At 61.9% G+C, this 16,470-nt stretch overlaps 3 protein-coding genes across 3 annotated transcripts; all 3 read left to right on the forward strand.

Moving 5' to 3' along the window:
• Positions 1 to 94: 94 nt before the first annotated feature.
• Positions 95 to 1,996, forward strand: LINJ_19_1010 (putative phenylalanyl-tRNA synthetase; the record flags this gene model as incomplete). The annotated part of the gene is made up of 1 exon (XM_001465025.1): positions 95 to 1,996. One exon carries the CDS (start codon positions 95 to 97, stop codon positions 1,994 to 1,996), a length of 1,902 nt encoding a protein of 633 aa, XP_001465062.1.
• A 2,201-nt stretch (positions 1,997 to 4,197) lies between these two features.
• LINJ_19_1020 (hypothetical protein, unknown function) lies at positions 4,198 to 8,307 on the forward strand (the record flags this gene model as incomplete). Its single annotated transcript, XM_001465026.1, has 1 exon — positions 4,198 to 8,307. The coding sequence occupies one exon, from the start codon at positions 4,198 to 4,200 to the stop codon at positions 8,305 to 8,307; it is 4,110 nt and encodes a 1,369-aa protein (XP_001465063.1).
• A 1,370-nt stretch (positions 8,308 to 9,677) lies between these two features.
• Positions 9,678 to 13,448, forward strand: LINJ_19_1030 (conserved hypothetical protein; the record flags this gene model as incomplete). The annotated part of the gene is made up of 1 exon (XM_001465027.1): positions 9,678 to 13,448. The coding sequence occupies one exon, from the start codon at positions 9,678 to 9,680 to the stop codon at positions 13,446 to 13,448; it is 3,771 nt and encodes a 1,256-aa protein (XP_001465064.1).
• Between the last annotated feature and the right edge of the window lie 3,022 nt (positions 13,449 to 16,470).

Consider the following 16,470-nt stretch of genomic DNA (forward strand, 5'->3'; position numbering starts at 1 on the left):
TCTCGCATCCGCGGCCCTCCCTCTAGCTGCCTCTTTTCCTGTTGAACGGAAGTATTACTCACACACACACACGCACGCAGAGAGATTCAAGAAGATGCCGACGTTGGCCGTGGCGAAGGACTACATCTGCCGGCTGATCGGCAAGTCCTACACAGACGAGGAGTTCAACGACCTGTGTTTCCAGTTTGGCCTGGAGCTCGATGACATTACGAGTGAGAAAGAAATGTTCATGAGGGAGCAGGGCAAGAGCGCAAAGGCGAGCGTGGCTCCGGCGGAGGCCCCTGCGCACCTTTCGGAGGAGAAGCTCTACAAAATTGACACCCCGGCAAACCGTCACGACCTTCTCACCGCGGAGGGCATGGCCTGCGCTCTAAAGGTGTTCATGGGGACAATGCCGCTCCCCAACTACCGCGTCCTCAACCGTGCCAACCCGCTCTACCGCATGACCGTGGAGAAAAGCGTGAAGAACGTGCGCGACTACGTTGTGTGCGCTGTACTGCACAACATCCGCTTCAACGAGCGCAGTTACAACAGCTTCATCGACTACCAGGAGAAGCTCCACGCCGGGTTGGCCCGCCGCCGCACGCTGGCCTCGGTTGGCACCCACGACCTAGACAAGGTGAACACGACGGACTTTATCTTCGCCTGCCGCCCGCGCGAGACCATCCGGTTCGTTCCGCTGCGGCAGACAAGGGAGCTGAACTGCTCAGGCAACGGCCTCACGCAGTACTACGCCGAGGACCGCCACATCGGCAAGTATGTACCGCTAATCTCCTCCTTTCCGACCTACCCGGTTGTGTACGACGGTACCGGCCAGAACGTGCTCTCGTTGCCGCCGATCATCAACTCGCGCTACTCGGCCATCTCCGTGGACACCAGGAACATCTTCATTGAGTGCACGGCCCCGGACCACTACAAGGCGCAGGTGCTGGTGAACCAGCTCGTGTGTGCCTTCTCGGCCTACTGCGAGGATCCCTTCACAGTGGAGGCGGTGCAGGTGAACTATGAGGAGCCGACGCCAGACGGAACAAGGTCGCTTGTGACACCAACGATGGAGACGAAGGAAATGACGATGAGCATCGAACGCCTCAACTCGATTATCGGCATCGAAATGAAAAGTGGTGCTGAGTGCGCGCAGCTGCTGAAGAAGATGATGTACACGATCAAGGAGACGACGGAGAGTGAGGTGACGGTGACGGTGCCGCCAATGCGCACGGACGTCATCGGCGTCGCGGACGTGATGGAGGATGTCGCCATCGCGTACGGCTACGACAACATCGCCTACGTGGAGTGCAAGACCCATGGCCCTGTGACGCAGACGCCGCTGAGCAAGGTGGCGCAGCTGCTGCGCACTGAGATGGCCTGCGCAGGCTACACGGAGCTGCTGACGCTGTCACTCTGCTCGCGCGCCGATGCGTTCGAGAGCCTGGGCCGCGTGGACAACGACGTCGCGGCGCACATCGCCAACCCGCAGACGATGGAGTTCCAGGTGTGCCGCCCATCACTGCTCCCCGGTATTCTGAAGACGCTCGCGACGAACAAGTCGAAGCCTCTACCGCAGCGCTTCTTCGAGTGCGCGGACGTCGTCCTGCTGGACAACGAACGGAACTTCCCACCGGTGCTGGAGTTGAAGGCCGACTACGCGTCCTGTGGTGCGCGGAACCAGAGACACCTCGCCGCCGCGCACTGCAACGGCAGCTCTAGCGGATTTGAGAGCATTCACGGCCTCACCGAGCTCGCCCTACTCAAGCTTGGCGTCCCGTCGAAAGCGGAGATAGCAGAGGACTACGAAGGCGACTACTACACACTGGAGAAGGGCGAGGACGGCGCCTTCTTTCCTGGCCGCGCTATGGACATCATTCTTCACCGCGCTGGTCAGGCAGTGCGCATCGGGCACCTCGGCGTCATCCACCCGAACACGCTCAAGGCGTACGACATTCCGAGCCCGTGCTCTTACATGGAGCTCAACATCCAGTTCCTGTGCGTCCCTCTGTAAAGCGGCGCCGTCCGGGTGAGAGGAAACGAATGAAGGAAGGCGGGCGTTGATACGCGCACGGAGAGGGTGAGGCGACTTGGCCGAACGGCAGGAGGGAAGCCGGGAGTCGATACGACACCTGGGTGTGATTCTGTGCGTACCCACCGACTCACTCTTCCTCTCCGTCTCCCGGCCCACTCAAAGAGTGGGCATCTTAGGCTGCTTAGAGCGCAGAAGGTCGCGCACGGTGGTGAGTGAGGGAGCGAGCGAGCGAGTGGAGGGGGAAGTGCACGCTGCTTTGCCATGCTGCACCTCACGTATATTGAGCTGGAGCTGTCCTAACACCCTCGTTCCTCTCACTCCGATACCGCCACGCGCACGCACACGCCACCCCTCTCCCCCACACTCTCCTCCAAAACCCATTTCTATCTTCATGAGGCTGTGCCGCTTCTGTTGTCGTCCCCGTTTGCTGCGTACGTGTGTGCGTGTGCCGAGACGCGCGAATGCACAGGGAGCGCACAGCGGAGCAGACGAACGACAGGGGAAGTGAGCTACGGCGGGTTAATGCCTAAGTGGTCTTTAACGTATTTTTTGTTGTATTGCCGTTGTTTATCGTGCGGTGTGCGCCTCCCATCCCATCCCTCGTCCTTGGGTAGAAGACGGGTGTGACATCCGCACCTCGGGGCGTGGCATCTCAGGGCTCCGTGCATACCCCACTCTGTGAGAGTGGGTGGGTGGGTGCCTGTCGCGTTGTTGCGCGCGCGCTCTCGACCTTTTCCTCTTTGTTTATGCTTCTTCAAGTGCCAAGTCGGAGGGAGGGAGAGAGGGGCGGCTGGAGGGAGGAATGGAATTTCACGCAGCATGTGTGAGCAGAAGGGGGGGCTTGGATGCCGCACATGTGTCTGCCTCTATCGTTCATTTAGCCCCACCACCACAGCCATACACACGCGCCGATGCCCCTGTTGCGGTACGTGCTTCACTGAAGCGACATCGTAACATTTCGCTTCTCGCGTTGCTTGTGTTGTTCGCCCACCCATCACTCGGCAGAAGGATGCGAAATGCCGGGGAGAGGGAGAGCGATGGCCATGGCGAGAGATCCACGGCTGCTTGGAGAGGCACTGGAGGTCGAGTTCCCCGGCGTGGAACAGTTGTGTGCGCATGTGTGTGTGCACGTTCGAGCAAAGAAGGAAAGAGAAGGGAGGGATGGCGGGAGCCAACTGCGCACACCTCCTCCGTGTCTTTGAAGAGACTTGTAGGCGAGTGTGCCTATGGGCCGATAGCTGCGGACTGCGCCGAGTCTCTGCATCCGTACGCATGCAGACATGCTGACACTGCACAGGCAGCACTTGGTGTGGGGGTGCCCATCGATGCAATATGAAAGGCTGCATCGCCTCCCCTCCCTTCCCCCCTCCCCACACCCGGCTCCGCCCTGCTCACTTCAATTGTCTCCCTCTTACCGCCCCTTGCCTCTCCGCATAGCCGATCAAAAAGAAACGGCGATACGTGCGGCTCTGCGACAGAGTTTCCTTACTGCGGTGCTCAGCCGCGCGCACACGCCCACACACGCAAGCACGCGTTGCCCCGTGGACGCAGTCGTGGAGCTCGCCTTCTCCACATCGTCCTCCTTTATCGACGTCGCCCAAAGTCACCGGCTCACCGCTGGTATAATCCGCTCGTTGCCGCCACAAAAAAAAAGCAGTGTATCCGTGTCTGCCGTGCACTTGTGGCGGGCACAGCGAACTGGACATTCAAATTTAGGATAGAAGGCCAAAGCCCCTCCCATAGACGCCAGCACCTCTGGTGCTGCTAGAGTACACGTGCACAGGCATATACACACGCCGTTCCCTTGCCCGTGATTGGTGCTCCCCCGCCCCATATCTTCTCTTGCTGCTGTTGTTCCTCGCGTGTTGCGTCATCACGCACCTCATAGAAGTTACCTGTACGAGTGGTCCCACCCACACCCGCGCCCCGCCACGGCGGATAGGCACCCGCATTGAGCGCTGCCGTTGTTCTCTTGTTTTGCCTGTCTCTCCGTATCTTCTTTTTCTTTCCCATTCGACTGTTGGAGGAAGGAGGCTCGGCTTTTCGTTGTGTTCGTTGGTTGCTGCGAAGTTCACTTGTTGCCGTGTGTGTGGGAGGGGGGGGGGCTCTGTCTCTGCGGCCGCCTGGGCTGCCCTGCGCTGTTCTCTCCCTCGAGGAGACGGTACGGACAGACAAGCCATATGCTGAGACGCACCTTTTTTAGGAGCTCCCGTCTGGGCCCGATGTGGCCGCCAGGTGTGGAGGGGCCTGGAAAGCTGAGTAGCAGCGTACTGCACACGATGGGCTGCGCGAAGTGTGATGGCTGCGCGGTTCGACGTGTCGATGTACTTTTCTCGTCACCCCCCATCGCTGCATCCTCCATCTCTGCGGCGGCGGTGGCGGCGGATAGTGTATCGCGCGCATGGCGGCGGAGCTGTGGCACGGTGTCTTTAGCGCGCACGTGTGCCGTCGCATGTCAGCGCCGTGCCATCAGCTTCTCCTACGGCGACCGTGTTCCCTGTATCCGCTTTAACATGAGTACGGAGCGGCTGGCACGCGCCACGGCGCAGCCGACCCTGCCAACCAACGCAAACATCTTCATGATGGATGTTCGCAAGGGCCAGCGCAAGTCGAAGCGGGTGAACCCCAAGTCCACGATGGCCTCCATCATAACCGCCCACCGCGCCGAGGCGCAGAAGGCGAAGGAGGAGCTCGACAAGGACGACGCCTACACCCCGCCGCTGATTTTTCTCTTCAGGACGGACGACACGAAGAAGCAAGCGGCGCGGCGGCAGGAGCAGATCGATGCCCAACTTGACGCGCTCGGCGCCTTCGGTGAATTCCGAGCGTGTGTGCTAGATGGCATCAAGTCCCGCCACTGGACGCGCTACATCGACTCGCCAACTACGCCAGACAGACCCGCTCCTGACAAGGCTGAGAGCGCCTCATCGAGAGATGCGCCGCCTACCGCGTCTGTGGCCGCGGCGGCTGCAGCAGCTGTCGACCCCGCGGTCGTGTCCGCCAATGGTGCCGGTGATGCGCCGGCGAGCCCTCTTCCGATTTCAGGGGACTTTGCTGGAAGAGAAGGCAAAAGCAGCACTGGTGCAGCGGAAGCGCCGGCTGCTGCTGTGTCTCCGCGTGTGTCGGCAGCCGGTGCAGCGGAGGGCGCCACGGGTGCTGCCAAAGAGGCTGACGACTTGGAGGGCGAGGATGAAGAAGTATGGGAAGAGGTCGAGGTCGAGCTCGACGAGGGTGAGGAGGTCGTCGAAGGGGGCGACGGCGGTGGCGACGGCACAAACAGCGCTGCTGATGGCAATGGCGCCGGCGCCTCCCAGTGCTGGGAAGCAGCCACTTACGTAGATCGAGCGGCAACGCCGTCCATGCGGGCGAAAGAGGCCCGCACGACGACGCCGGCGGATGAGAAGATCATCACAGCACCATCGACAGCAAAGAGGAGCGTTAATACAGTTTGGGCCCACGTGAAGAGCCAAACCTGCTCTGGAGGCAGTGCGGCCAGCGCTGCAGCTCTGGTGGCCGCTGCAGCGGTCTCGTCGAGTAAGCACGATAGCCCGGTCGAAGAGGAATCAGTGGATGTTGCGGATTTGGACGGCGACGGCGTTGCCGCCGACGCAGCATCGCCGGCGGCGCCAGGCCCGGCTGACCACACGGACAGCGCAGATGGTGTCAACATCCCTGACACGCCGCGAAGGAGCGGACCGGAGCGTAACAACAGTGGCAGCGTATTCCTTGCCACAGCTCATGCACCTCCACTAGCGGAAGCAGATGCGAAAGCGGCTGCTCTGACGCGCTCAACGGATGCAGAGGCACTGCTCCCCCTGGAAGAGTTCGAAGAGTTCGACATTGACGGTCCTTTAAGTGAAAGCGTTACTGCAGAAGCACCTGCAGCAGCGGCTGTTCCAGCGTTGAACGATGCCACACCCGAGGCTTTGAGCGCCGCAACAGCCAAAGGCGCAGAGTCCTGGGCAACAGAGCATGCCGCGGCTGGAAGCGTGTCGGGTGATGACGGCATCTCTGCAGCTGAGGAGGCAGCGGGAGAAGAGTCAGCTAGTGCCCATACCGGTGCGCCGGCTGCACTAGGCACCGCTGCCAAATCCCTCACGGAGGTGCTGCAGGAGGATGCAGCGGCGGGAGCAGCAGGCGATGGCCCGGCGTTGACCGCCTCTGAAGGCGACAGTGCAGACACTGAAGTGGAGGGAAAAGACGCTGAAGAAGATGCAGTAGCGACCACAGCCGCCGAAAACAACTCGGACGCAGTGGCTTTCACCGTCGCTGCTCCCGCAACCCCCGTTTCACCGCCGAAGCCATCTATTTCCATGCCGGTGTACACACAAGTTGTATCACGGCTGTATTACGGGGCGACGACGGTGTACCTCTCCGACCGCGCCTTTGTTGAACTGCCTGCCACCGCGAACGTGCTCGTGATCGACCATCTAGATTGGGACGATGCTCACCTGGCGGCGATCGATGCAGCGCTGGAGCAGGTTGACCCAGTCGCCGGGCACGTGCTGCTCTACCCCGATGCCTATGCACCGCAGAGCGAGCACGTGATAGGGAACATAAACGCATACCGCCGCTCCCTCCTGCCCTTCATCTTCGTCTTCCGCACCCAGCTCTCCAACGAGGCCGCGATGGCCGTGCAGCACCGCCTCGCCAACGCCCTACATGTGCGCCCCACGTTGGACAGCACCGCGCAGCAATCGTTGGTGGCGGGGCAAAACGATCGCACGTCTGTGTGTGTGCTGAGCGCCGCGGAGAGCGAGAAAGGAGGCGAGAACCCGATGCTGGCACCGCAGCCGCGCAAGGCGACGCCGGCATCACCGAAGCCTTCACCAGCGGAACCAGCTCCCGCGCGCACTGCCACGGCAACAAAGGTGGCGGGAGCACCCCGGCGCGCAGTCACTGCGCCGGTCGGCGAGAGCGGCACCGCCGCGACAGCCTCAGCACCGCCCTTACCTCGCACACCCCCAGCGGCGACGGAAGGGAAGCACAGGGATGCTAGCACTCGCGGCGTGGCAGACGATGCCGTGCAACATCTGTGGGACCTTCTCAACAGCGTCTCCTTCGATGCCCCCTCGAAGAAGTCGGCGGCGTCGGCAGCAGCGCTGAGCGCGCAAGTGGAGGTTCAGCGAAGCCACCATGGCGGCTGCAACGGAAATGGTAGGGCGGCGGCGGAATGGCAGCAGCGAATCTCCGCGCCAGGCGCCTCCTCTGTCCGGGGGAACGCTGATCAAGCAGAGCCGGTTTACAGGTGTCCTGCAGAAAGCACAACTAACATACTGACTCGCACCAGCGACACCAGAGAGACCGGCAATGGACACATTACCGCGAGCACTGCTGTGGACGACGCTGCGCCCTCGCAGCCGTCTCGACTTGCATACGCGCCGAGTCTTTTGAACTCGGAAGTCACCGCCCCGTTCCTCAACGCGAGCGCGAGAGCCGATGCAGCCGGCGGCGCAGGCGCCGCGCACCGAACGCTTCCGGCGACGACGCTGCAGGCCGAGTCGGCCGAAGTAAACGAAAGCGCCGCCATGATCAAGGGCGGCCTCTTCAACTTCGGCGCCATCGCTTTCGGCAGAGATAATGGGTACTGCGCCGCAGAGGTGCCGCGGCTTCGACGAGCCTCCGGTTCACGATGGGGCATGAACGATGATGACGACGACGTCGACAGCGAGCACAACGCAACAGACGCGGCAGACGGTGCAGCGACGAGCTCGACTTTCGGCAGTGTGAGTGATTTGGGCCTGTACCCCGTAAGTGAGAGCGTGGCTGCCGCTCGTGCGGAAGCAGCGCGCATCAGCAGCCAATGCGGCGGCGGCAGTCCGTTCACTGATGAAGAGATCGCCAAGATCGAAGAGGAGATCATACTCGCGCAGCTTAGGGAGAAGGAGAGGAAGGAGCGGCGCAGCGAGGCGCGTAGGGCGATGCGGGCGAAGGCCAAGGAAGCCAAGTCACAGTTTTCCTGCAAGGCCGCATCATCTTCGTCGCCTGTGTCGTCCGCGCCCTCCGCCACCAAGGGCTCGCGCTTATGGAAGCAGCAGTTTCAGGGCAGTCGGAGCGTGTCCGACTCGTTCAAAACGACCGCCACAGCGCGGGAGCAGGAGCTTGCCGAGGACGGTCTTCTGGAGGACTTCATCAGTAGCTTGCTTGTTAACCGCAACCGCAGCAAAAAGCTCAAGGCTGACAAGGTGAGGGTGTCCGTTGCGTCTGCATCATCTCGAGGAGTCGTGCGCTCTGCCCGCCGCACGCTAGCAACGGCGACATCCTCGACCGGAAGAGGGATCAAGCAGTAAAACCACGCGTACGCGTCCGTGTTGGCGTGTGCGAGTCTTATCATGCGTTTTTCGGACAGCATCGAGTCATAGAGTCGAAGAGTCTCCGCGGGTGGAGAAGGCGGGCTGACTTGTGTGTGTGTGTGTGTGTGCGCGCGTATGTCGATTGTTCCTCTCAAACCCGACTTTGTCAACATCAGGAGACAGCCAAGGGCATCGCCCGTGCGCACGGGCGAAAACTCACCCTCTTGTACGAGTGTCGGTGTGGGTGCAGGTGCGATGCGCTCCCGTAACCCTCCGTCCCTCGCCCTTCCCCTCGCGAACCTCTGCTCTCGCGCTCCCGCGGTGCCGAAACGTATCCATCTCTGCGTACACACGCACACACCTCTCTCTCTCGACGGACTGTCGAGCGGGCTACTCACTTCTTCCCCTGCATCCTGAAATCCTGCCATTCCATGTGTGCGTCTTTTCTGATGGAAGTCTGCGAAACGAAGCCAAAGCAGGGAGGAGGTGGACACAGCGAGAGAAGACGTGTACACACACACACAGAGAGACGGCCCCTGAGCTCTCTTCTCTCGCCTCTCCCTATCTCTGCAGCCCCGTCGTGCACCGCCGCACCACCACCAACACGACCACCACCACTACCGCCGCCCTCCTCTCGTAGCGCCCCCACGCGCACGCACACGCACATACACGCGCACAGAAAGAGAGGGATAAGGTGTGCACTGTGCACCAAAGCCGCGCGAAGGGTGTACGCGCCTTTTTTTTGTTTCTTTCGCGAGTCTGGGAGAGCGGGAAGCCAAAACAAAGAGGCTCTGCTGTGTTCGAGGCACAAAATCGAGGGTGCGACGGTCCTGGCAGTCTTCGTTGCCGCGCACACCCGCGCTCTCCCTCTCCCTCTCTGTCTCCACTCATTTGAATCATAGACAAACCCGCACTGTGCGCCACAGCATTCTGCGTGCACATCACACGCGCGCACATCGGCGCATAGATTACGACAATCATTAGCCATCATCATTACTTCGCTCCTCGTGCGCGTCTGTGTATGTGCGCGCACGCCTGAGGCGCATCGAGGCCTTTTTTCATTGCATTCTCTGCTGCTGAGAACAGTGTCACTCTCTCTCTCTTTTTCAGGCACGCGCGAGGCGGCGGTCAGCGGCGTCGACCAGCGCCACCCCTCTCACTGTTTCGCTTTGGTGCTCATCTCAAGCGTAGAGGAGGGGAAGGGGGAGAGGGGAGAGACGTACCCCCATAGAAGCTGTATTCCTTCTGCGTTCATTCGTGTGTTGCTCGCTTTTCCTTCGCCCTCTCTCTTTCTCTGCCACGCCGCGCGTCTCTGAGCTGGAGCGAACGCGGTCTTTGTGTTAACGTGAGTGAACCAGGATAGACGCATGCTTCGTCTTGTCGGTTGTCGCCTAGGCGGCCGTGTAAGGCGACGCTCGAAGAGCGTCATCATTGACGCCGCCGTTAACGCCGTCCTGGCGGAGCTGAGGGCCAAGGCAACGAAAGCGAAAAAGCCGAAGCGGGCAGCCGCATCAAAGCCTCCAGCTGCGGTGAAAGCACCTGCGAAGCGCGCTGGGCAACTCGAGCTACCACCTGCGGGCGCCCCACCACCTCCCGCGACCACGGCAGCGCCTGCCAAAGCAAAGACACGAAATGCCGGCAAGAATCTCGTTGACACTGTCCTCTCAGGTGTGAACTGCACGCTGCTAAAGCACGTCCTCTCCTCCTCGTCGTCGTCTTCGACGTCGACCGACATCCCTGACGTGGGACGGGTGTTGCGCCTAGACTACACCACCATCGCGAGAAAGCACCAGCTGGCGCACCTCGCGGACATCCTGCTGGTCAACCGCATCCACGCCGCCGTGGTCAACGACACGCATGAGCGCACAGCCGACGGCACAAGCGGTGCGGCAGCTGACGCATCGTCGCCGCTGGTAGTGCTCGTGGAGACAACCCTCCCTCGCGAGGATGCCGAAGTGCAGGAGTTCATCATCCGCAATGCCCTGAGCATGCACCCGCTCCCACCGGAGGTGGCAACCGAAGACGGGCAGTCTGTCCACACCCCACCCTTGACAGTCCTGGTTCTCGGCGACGAGCAGACAAAGCGCGTGCGCACACTGGCGGAGCTGCCGCCCGTGCCGCCTCGCGTGCCGGCGGCAGTCCCTCTGGCCACGGCTCCTGCGACAAACTCCCATGACAGCGCCCAGGCTGTCAGCGCCGCGCCGGCCTCCGATCGCTCAGCTGCTGCGGAGGCGGCTCCGTCGACAACATGCAGCAGCCCCGCTCGGTGCAGCCTCAGTGGAGCGCCGGCGCAGGTCGCCCCGCAGCGCAGAGGGAACCCAAAAGAGGCGAACAGCTCGACGCCGCCGAAGGCCGACGTGGACGAAACGGCAACGGCAGCGAAAGCCGTGTTGCCCTCTGCGTCCTCGCCAGTCGCTGCGGCTGCATCTGCAGAGCCGGTCCCAACGTTAGCAGCCACGGCTGCAGCCGCGAACACCGCACCGCCGGCAAAGACGGCAGCTTCAGAGGCGAACACAAGGCGGGTGGAGCGAGTGGTGCGCCGTGTGGCACGCGTCTCTCTCAAGGCGCTCGCCGCTCAAAAGAAGAAGCGTAGGCCGGCGACGCCGTCTCAGGCGCGCCTGGTCGCTTCGATTGCGGCCACTGTTTCGGGAAAGCGTGCCGCCGTAGCGCGACCGCCGCGCCTGCTGTCCGTGGACAGTTCGAAGGAAAAGTTGCTGTGGGCATCTCAACCTGGCCGACCACTGCCCATCCGAATACTAGAGCCGTTGATCAGCCCGGCTGTGTACGAGGAGATGCGCACTGCTGCCGCGGCGGATGTCTCGGCTTCGTCCGCTGCCTCACCGCTCACAATGCACATGGTGGTCTACGGTGTCAGCAAGGAGAGCAGTGCCTCGACGGTGTGGCTTGGTGCCCTGCAAGCCGCTGCTGACCTCACCAGCGCCATGTCCAGCGGTGCTTCACAGCTGCCCGCAGAGGTGGCGGAGCTGGCCGGCCTCGACCCAGCGCGCGTCAGGCGCGTCTCCGAGCGCAAGAGCTCGCGAAAACGGTATGCCATGAAGGCTGCGGCGGCCTCCTCGGTCGCCGACGATGGCGCCGCTGGCACCGCCACCACGGCAGCACCGATGTCACCAAAACCGTATGTTTACATACTCATCCATACGCGACTATCCAGAGAAGACGCCGCTGTCTTACAGCAGGAGCTGCAGTACCAGCTGACGCAGCTCAAGGCGACACCAGCGGGTGCGGAAGTGGCGGGCATGTCAGTGCTAACGGCGGACGACGTATCCCCGGCACATCTGTCCTATGTGCTGGAGCACTCGATGGTCGAAGGTGGCGGCAACAGCGTGAAGATGAGTGCTGTGCGCCGCGGCAGCAAATCTGGGATGGTACCATCCGCGGCCCCGACGCTCTCTGCCGAAGCCGCCGAGGTGAGTAACACCTTTCAAGAGGTGTACCGTCTGCTGTCGGAGCAGCCATGGCTTCTGAGCCCCCCGTTGCAGTGGGAGACACCATCCTCCTCTTCTCCGCGACAGCAGCATCCGGACACGCTCGTCGCTGATGCGATCCGTATCGCAGCCCTCACGCAGGTTTTGGTGCAGCGCAAGGAGGCGCAGCTGCGCGGGCATTTTGAGGCGGCGCAGCAGTCGAGTGCAATGAACGCAGACAGCGAAGCCGTCGCCCGGGCAGCGCAGCGCGTTGAGATGAAAACAATGGTGACGGAGGCGGTCGAGGAGGTGTCGGTGCGCCATGAGCAGGCGACTGCCCACCTCGTCAAGACGCTGTCCAGCATAGTGGGACAGTGGTCACTGGAGAAGCTATCGGACACGCTGGAGGCGATCGTACGAGACGAGGTGAAGCCAATCATGGATGTGCTGGGGGAACGCCTCGCCAGCACGCCAGGGCGCAACGCTGAAGCAGCGAACGGCGAGGCCACACCAATCGCCGCAGCACCGGCACTGATGGCGACGCCTGCATCCACATCCCCGACTGACAGCGCTGACGTCGCGTCCTCTGTGCTCCTTGAGAGGCAAGACGAGATAAAGAGCACTATGTCGCAGACCTTGGCGCAGCTACGCGAGCTGAGTGAGCGCTTGTCAGCACTGGCGGCGGCAACAACGGCCGCGGCCGCTGCGAAGACTGAAGGCTTGGTAGACTCCGCAGTGGCCCACCCACCAGAGACCGCAGCCGCTCCACTGAAGAGCGAGGAAGAGGTGCGCCTTCTGAGAGATCTCCATGAGTTGCAGGAGCAGCATCACTCGAAGCTCAGCGAGGAGCTAGAGAGCCTGCGGAGTGACCTTCGCTATTTCGCAAGCCAAGAACGCGCGGCGGCCGAGGCACAAGCGGCCGCGCCTGCCGCAGCGTACGCGGCCACCCTCTCAAGAGAGTCGCTGGATAGGGCCGTCGCCGACACTGTGCACGAGATCACGCATGCGATCCGGCGAGACATTCACGCGAGCGTTGTGGAGCAGCTGGACGCCTACTGCGACGTTCATCGCAGCGCCCAAAACAGCGCACGCGAGGACAGGCGTGATGAGGAGCCGTCGACGCCGGTGCTGCCCGTCACGTCGTTCGAGTTGGAGGAGATGCTGACCCGCGTCGTCGACCACACCGTGCGGACGTCGACGGACAAGATAGAGGACCATGTGCGGGCAGCCATGGAAAATGTGTACCGAAACGAGCGGGCGGCCGATCCCGCCTCCGTGACTGCGGCTGCATCCACGACCAGTGCGGCAGAGTCGGACGAAGCGCTGAAGGCTGCGCTCGAGGGCCTGTGGGCCCAGGTACGTGCGGAGGCGGCCGAGGAGGAGGCAGTGAAGGTGTCGCAGCACAATCGCCAGCTACTGCGCCTCTTGCGTCGCCAGCAGCACCTGCAGCGCAGCGTGCCTGGCCGTCAGCCAGCGTCTGCACCGGCGTCGGCCTCATCGCCAGCGTCCCCCTTGTCATATGTGGCGCTTGAGGAAGCCATGCGCGTGGTCCTGCATCCGTACATGGCGCAGATGCAGGCCACAGTAGCTGCAGCCGCAGCCGCAGCCGCAGCCGGCTCCCCTCGCACCTCTGTGGAGACGTCGTCGTCGATTACATCGGCTGGCGATGGCGTCGAGCAGGACCATGTGGCACGTCCCACAAGCAGGAAGTGAAGAAGAGGAGGGCGAGGAGGATGCCGTAGCCTTCGCAGTGCCGCTGCGCATAGAAAGGCATAAAGGGCATAGAGAAGCGCGCGCGCGCATTCAATTGGATCTCGTTGTTTTAGAGAGAGCAAGACATTTTGGGAGCTCAGGAGAGGGCTCTCTTGCGACGTGAAGGTCGTCCAGCTCCGTGTATGGCTGTGGGGTGTGTGGGGGTCGGTGGAGACGAGAAAGGAGCAGCGATGGACTAGCGAAGAAGGGGCGGTAGGAGAACACACCCGCGCGGTGGCAGACGATGTTAGCGTTCTTTTCTCAGCTCGTCGCCTGCACGCGTCTGAGTCTGTGGGCGCGTGCACTTGTAGGCGTCAATTCTTTTCATGTGGCCGGCACCGCCACTGTCCCGTCCTCTCTCGCCCAACCAACCAACGAATACCGCCCCGGTGCGTGCTTAGCTCCAGAAAGCATACGCTTCTTCTTCCTTGATCCTTCGCGATTGCTGCCCACCCACCCACACTCCTGCCAACTGTCACGGACGTACAAACCTGCATGCACACCCTTCTGGAGGGCGTCTATTGTTGTCCCCGCCCCCTTCCAAATCCCCTCCCTCTCCACTCCACCATGGCAATACGCGGCGGTGTTGGAAAGCGGCGCCACACACGCGTGCAAGATCGTGCCTTGGGGAACGTACGCAAGCATGGATCGATTTGACGAACGATGGGGCCCCCACGTCTACGGGAGTGGTGCGTGACGGTGTGCGGCGTGGCGTGCGGGTGCGATCTTTTCGTCGAGGGGGATGTCTGGGCATGTTCTTTGTTTTCGTTTTTGGATTTCTCGCGCGTTGCATTGCGGGAGGGGAGGGCGTTGTGTTGTTGGCGTCTGCTGGAGGAGGCGTCTCGTCGTTGTCGTCTCTCTTTTGTTGCCATGATTTGTGTGTGTGTGTGTGTGGGTGGGTGGGTGGGTGTGCGTGTCGGCCTGTGTACTTGTATCTTTTTTTCGGCTGCGATACCGTCTGCGGTGGTTGTCCGTGCGTGCCCGGTGTCGAGGAGGAGGGGGGAGAGAGGGACGGGAAGTGGAGATCGGCTACCGGCGCAGGTGCCGTGTGCGAGAGCTGGGTTACCTCCTGTGTGAGCGTGCAGGACATGCGCACAAGGCACACCTCTTCCTTGTCTTCATGCCCTGTCTCTCTTTCTCTGCCACCCCACCCGCACTCGAGAGGGCGGTCTTGCTTCCGCGATCCATGTCTTCGGTCTTTGCGCGCCTGCACGGGTGTGTCCGATCCCCTCTTCTTCACAGCCTTGGCCCGCTGCATTGCAGACGCCTCGCTCCTGGTCTCCTGTGTCGTGCTTTCCCTTATGTGTGTGTCACTGTTGGTTCTTGATCTCTCCACACCAACGGTGCCGTTGTGCGGCTCCTGGGCTCTTTCAGGCTCTCCGTCTTGCGGGCGTTGAGTGTGTGGAGGCTCTGCGAAGGGACCAAAGGCAGAGATCAAAACTCAGCATCGCTGCTCTTCTCGTGCGTCCTTGCTCTCCTTTCATAGATCACTTGCGCTACCCTGATGATGCGGGCCACCTCAGCGTGGCACCACACTTCAAGTGCCCGCTCTGTATGGGGAGGCCAAGCAGCCGGCAGCCTGCCCTCGGGTATGGACAGCGGGCTCTCGGTGTCGGCGGACAGGTGTGGGTCAGCGCGGTGCCGCAGAGACCTACGGCCATGATCGCGCTCGTACCAGTGCGCTGCAAATTGTGTCGACGGTCCCACAAATATGCGCATCCACCTCCTGTGTTGTCTCTGCTCTGGCTTTGCTGCGGTGGCCCTACTAGACGGATACACACCTCACCTCCGGCTGCACCCCTAAGAGTGACCTGGTGACTCGGGAAGTTCTCTCCATCAGGCGCCAAGCAACGTCGCGCTCAGCTCTCGCATGATTCGAGTGGGCGCCAGCTCGCACTACCCGGCGTGGGACGCGAAAGGACGATCCGACCGGGCAGGGGCCACCCCCGCACGACCGGTTTAAGGGCGGATGCCTGGCCTGTGCAGGCGATAACGACACCCCGGCACGGCGCAGCGCAGACGGGGCCACGGAAGCGTCAACGGACGCCACCCCGGGGCTCGACTGCTTCATCAAGGACTGGGGCGCCGCCACCACGGCGCCAAGTGACCACGGCGCGATCCAACTCGCTGTCCACTTTTAGTAGGCTAATGTCGTGGTGCTGCCAGTGACGACAGAGGTACAATTATGCGCTTTTCATAACGCGAACCGGGAGCTACATCCCGGAGCAGGTCGCAGGACGTAGATAATTGCGAGGACTGCGCACGTGCGCCGTCTAGCATAGCTGGCGTGGTGTATCGCATCCGAGCAAGGCATCCAGAAGTCCAAAGAGCACGAGGGATGGACAGAAAAGGCGCGAAGAGATGCGCACCGATCAACGTCACAGCGCATGTAGGGGAAGCATGACGCGAGCACTGCGAATGTCACCATCGAGTCGTCACAACTCGAATATGTCGAGCCTACACACATCATGGCATGCCGCGGCTTGAAGCGAGCCAGGGGGGAAGTATGCCACGGTGGCCAAGCACAGGGTCTCTGAGGGCCCTGACCTGAAGCTGGTCGTCTTCCTCCTCGAGCTCCTCCGCCATGCACCTGTGCCAGCCCTTGTTGCCCGCACGGTCGACGCCGCCACGGCCGTCACCCTCGAGGGCAGGACCTTGGACGCGGCATGCTTTGCATCGAGGCGTGCTGTCCATCCGAGTCGCCTGTCTGGCGCCGATCGCGCAGCACGCATCCGAGAGGAGGTGCGAGGAAAGGACAAGAAGAGCCGTTTGGTCGCACGGCCCCGATGCGACGCAGGACGGCATGACCCAGACGATGACGATGCAGCCGTATCCCTGCGAAGGCGGGTGAGCTATGGTTGTGTGTGGTTGTGTTTGTGTGTGTGAGTGTACTCGTGGACCTGGCTGTGGTGGACTTTCCGAACACGCAAAAAAAAAAAGAAACCGATTTTTTTGGTCCTCGGTGCTCCCTCTGAGGGTAGCC

The sequence above is a fragment of the Leishmania infantum genome, chromosome 19 (assembly GCF_000002875.2).
Source record: "Leishmania infantum JPCM5 genome chromosome 19".
Taxonomy (NCBI): domain Eukaryota; phylum Euglenozoa; class Kinetoplastea; order Trypanosomatida; family Trypanosomatidae; genus Leishmania; species Leishmania infantum.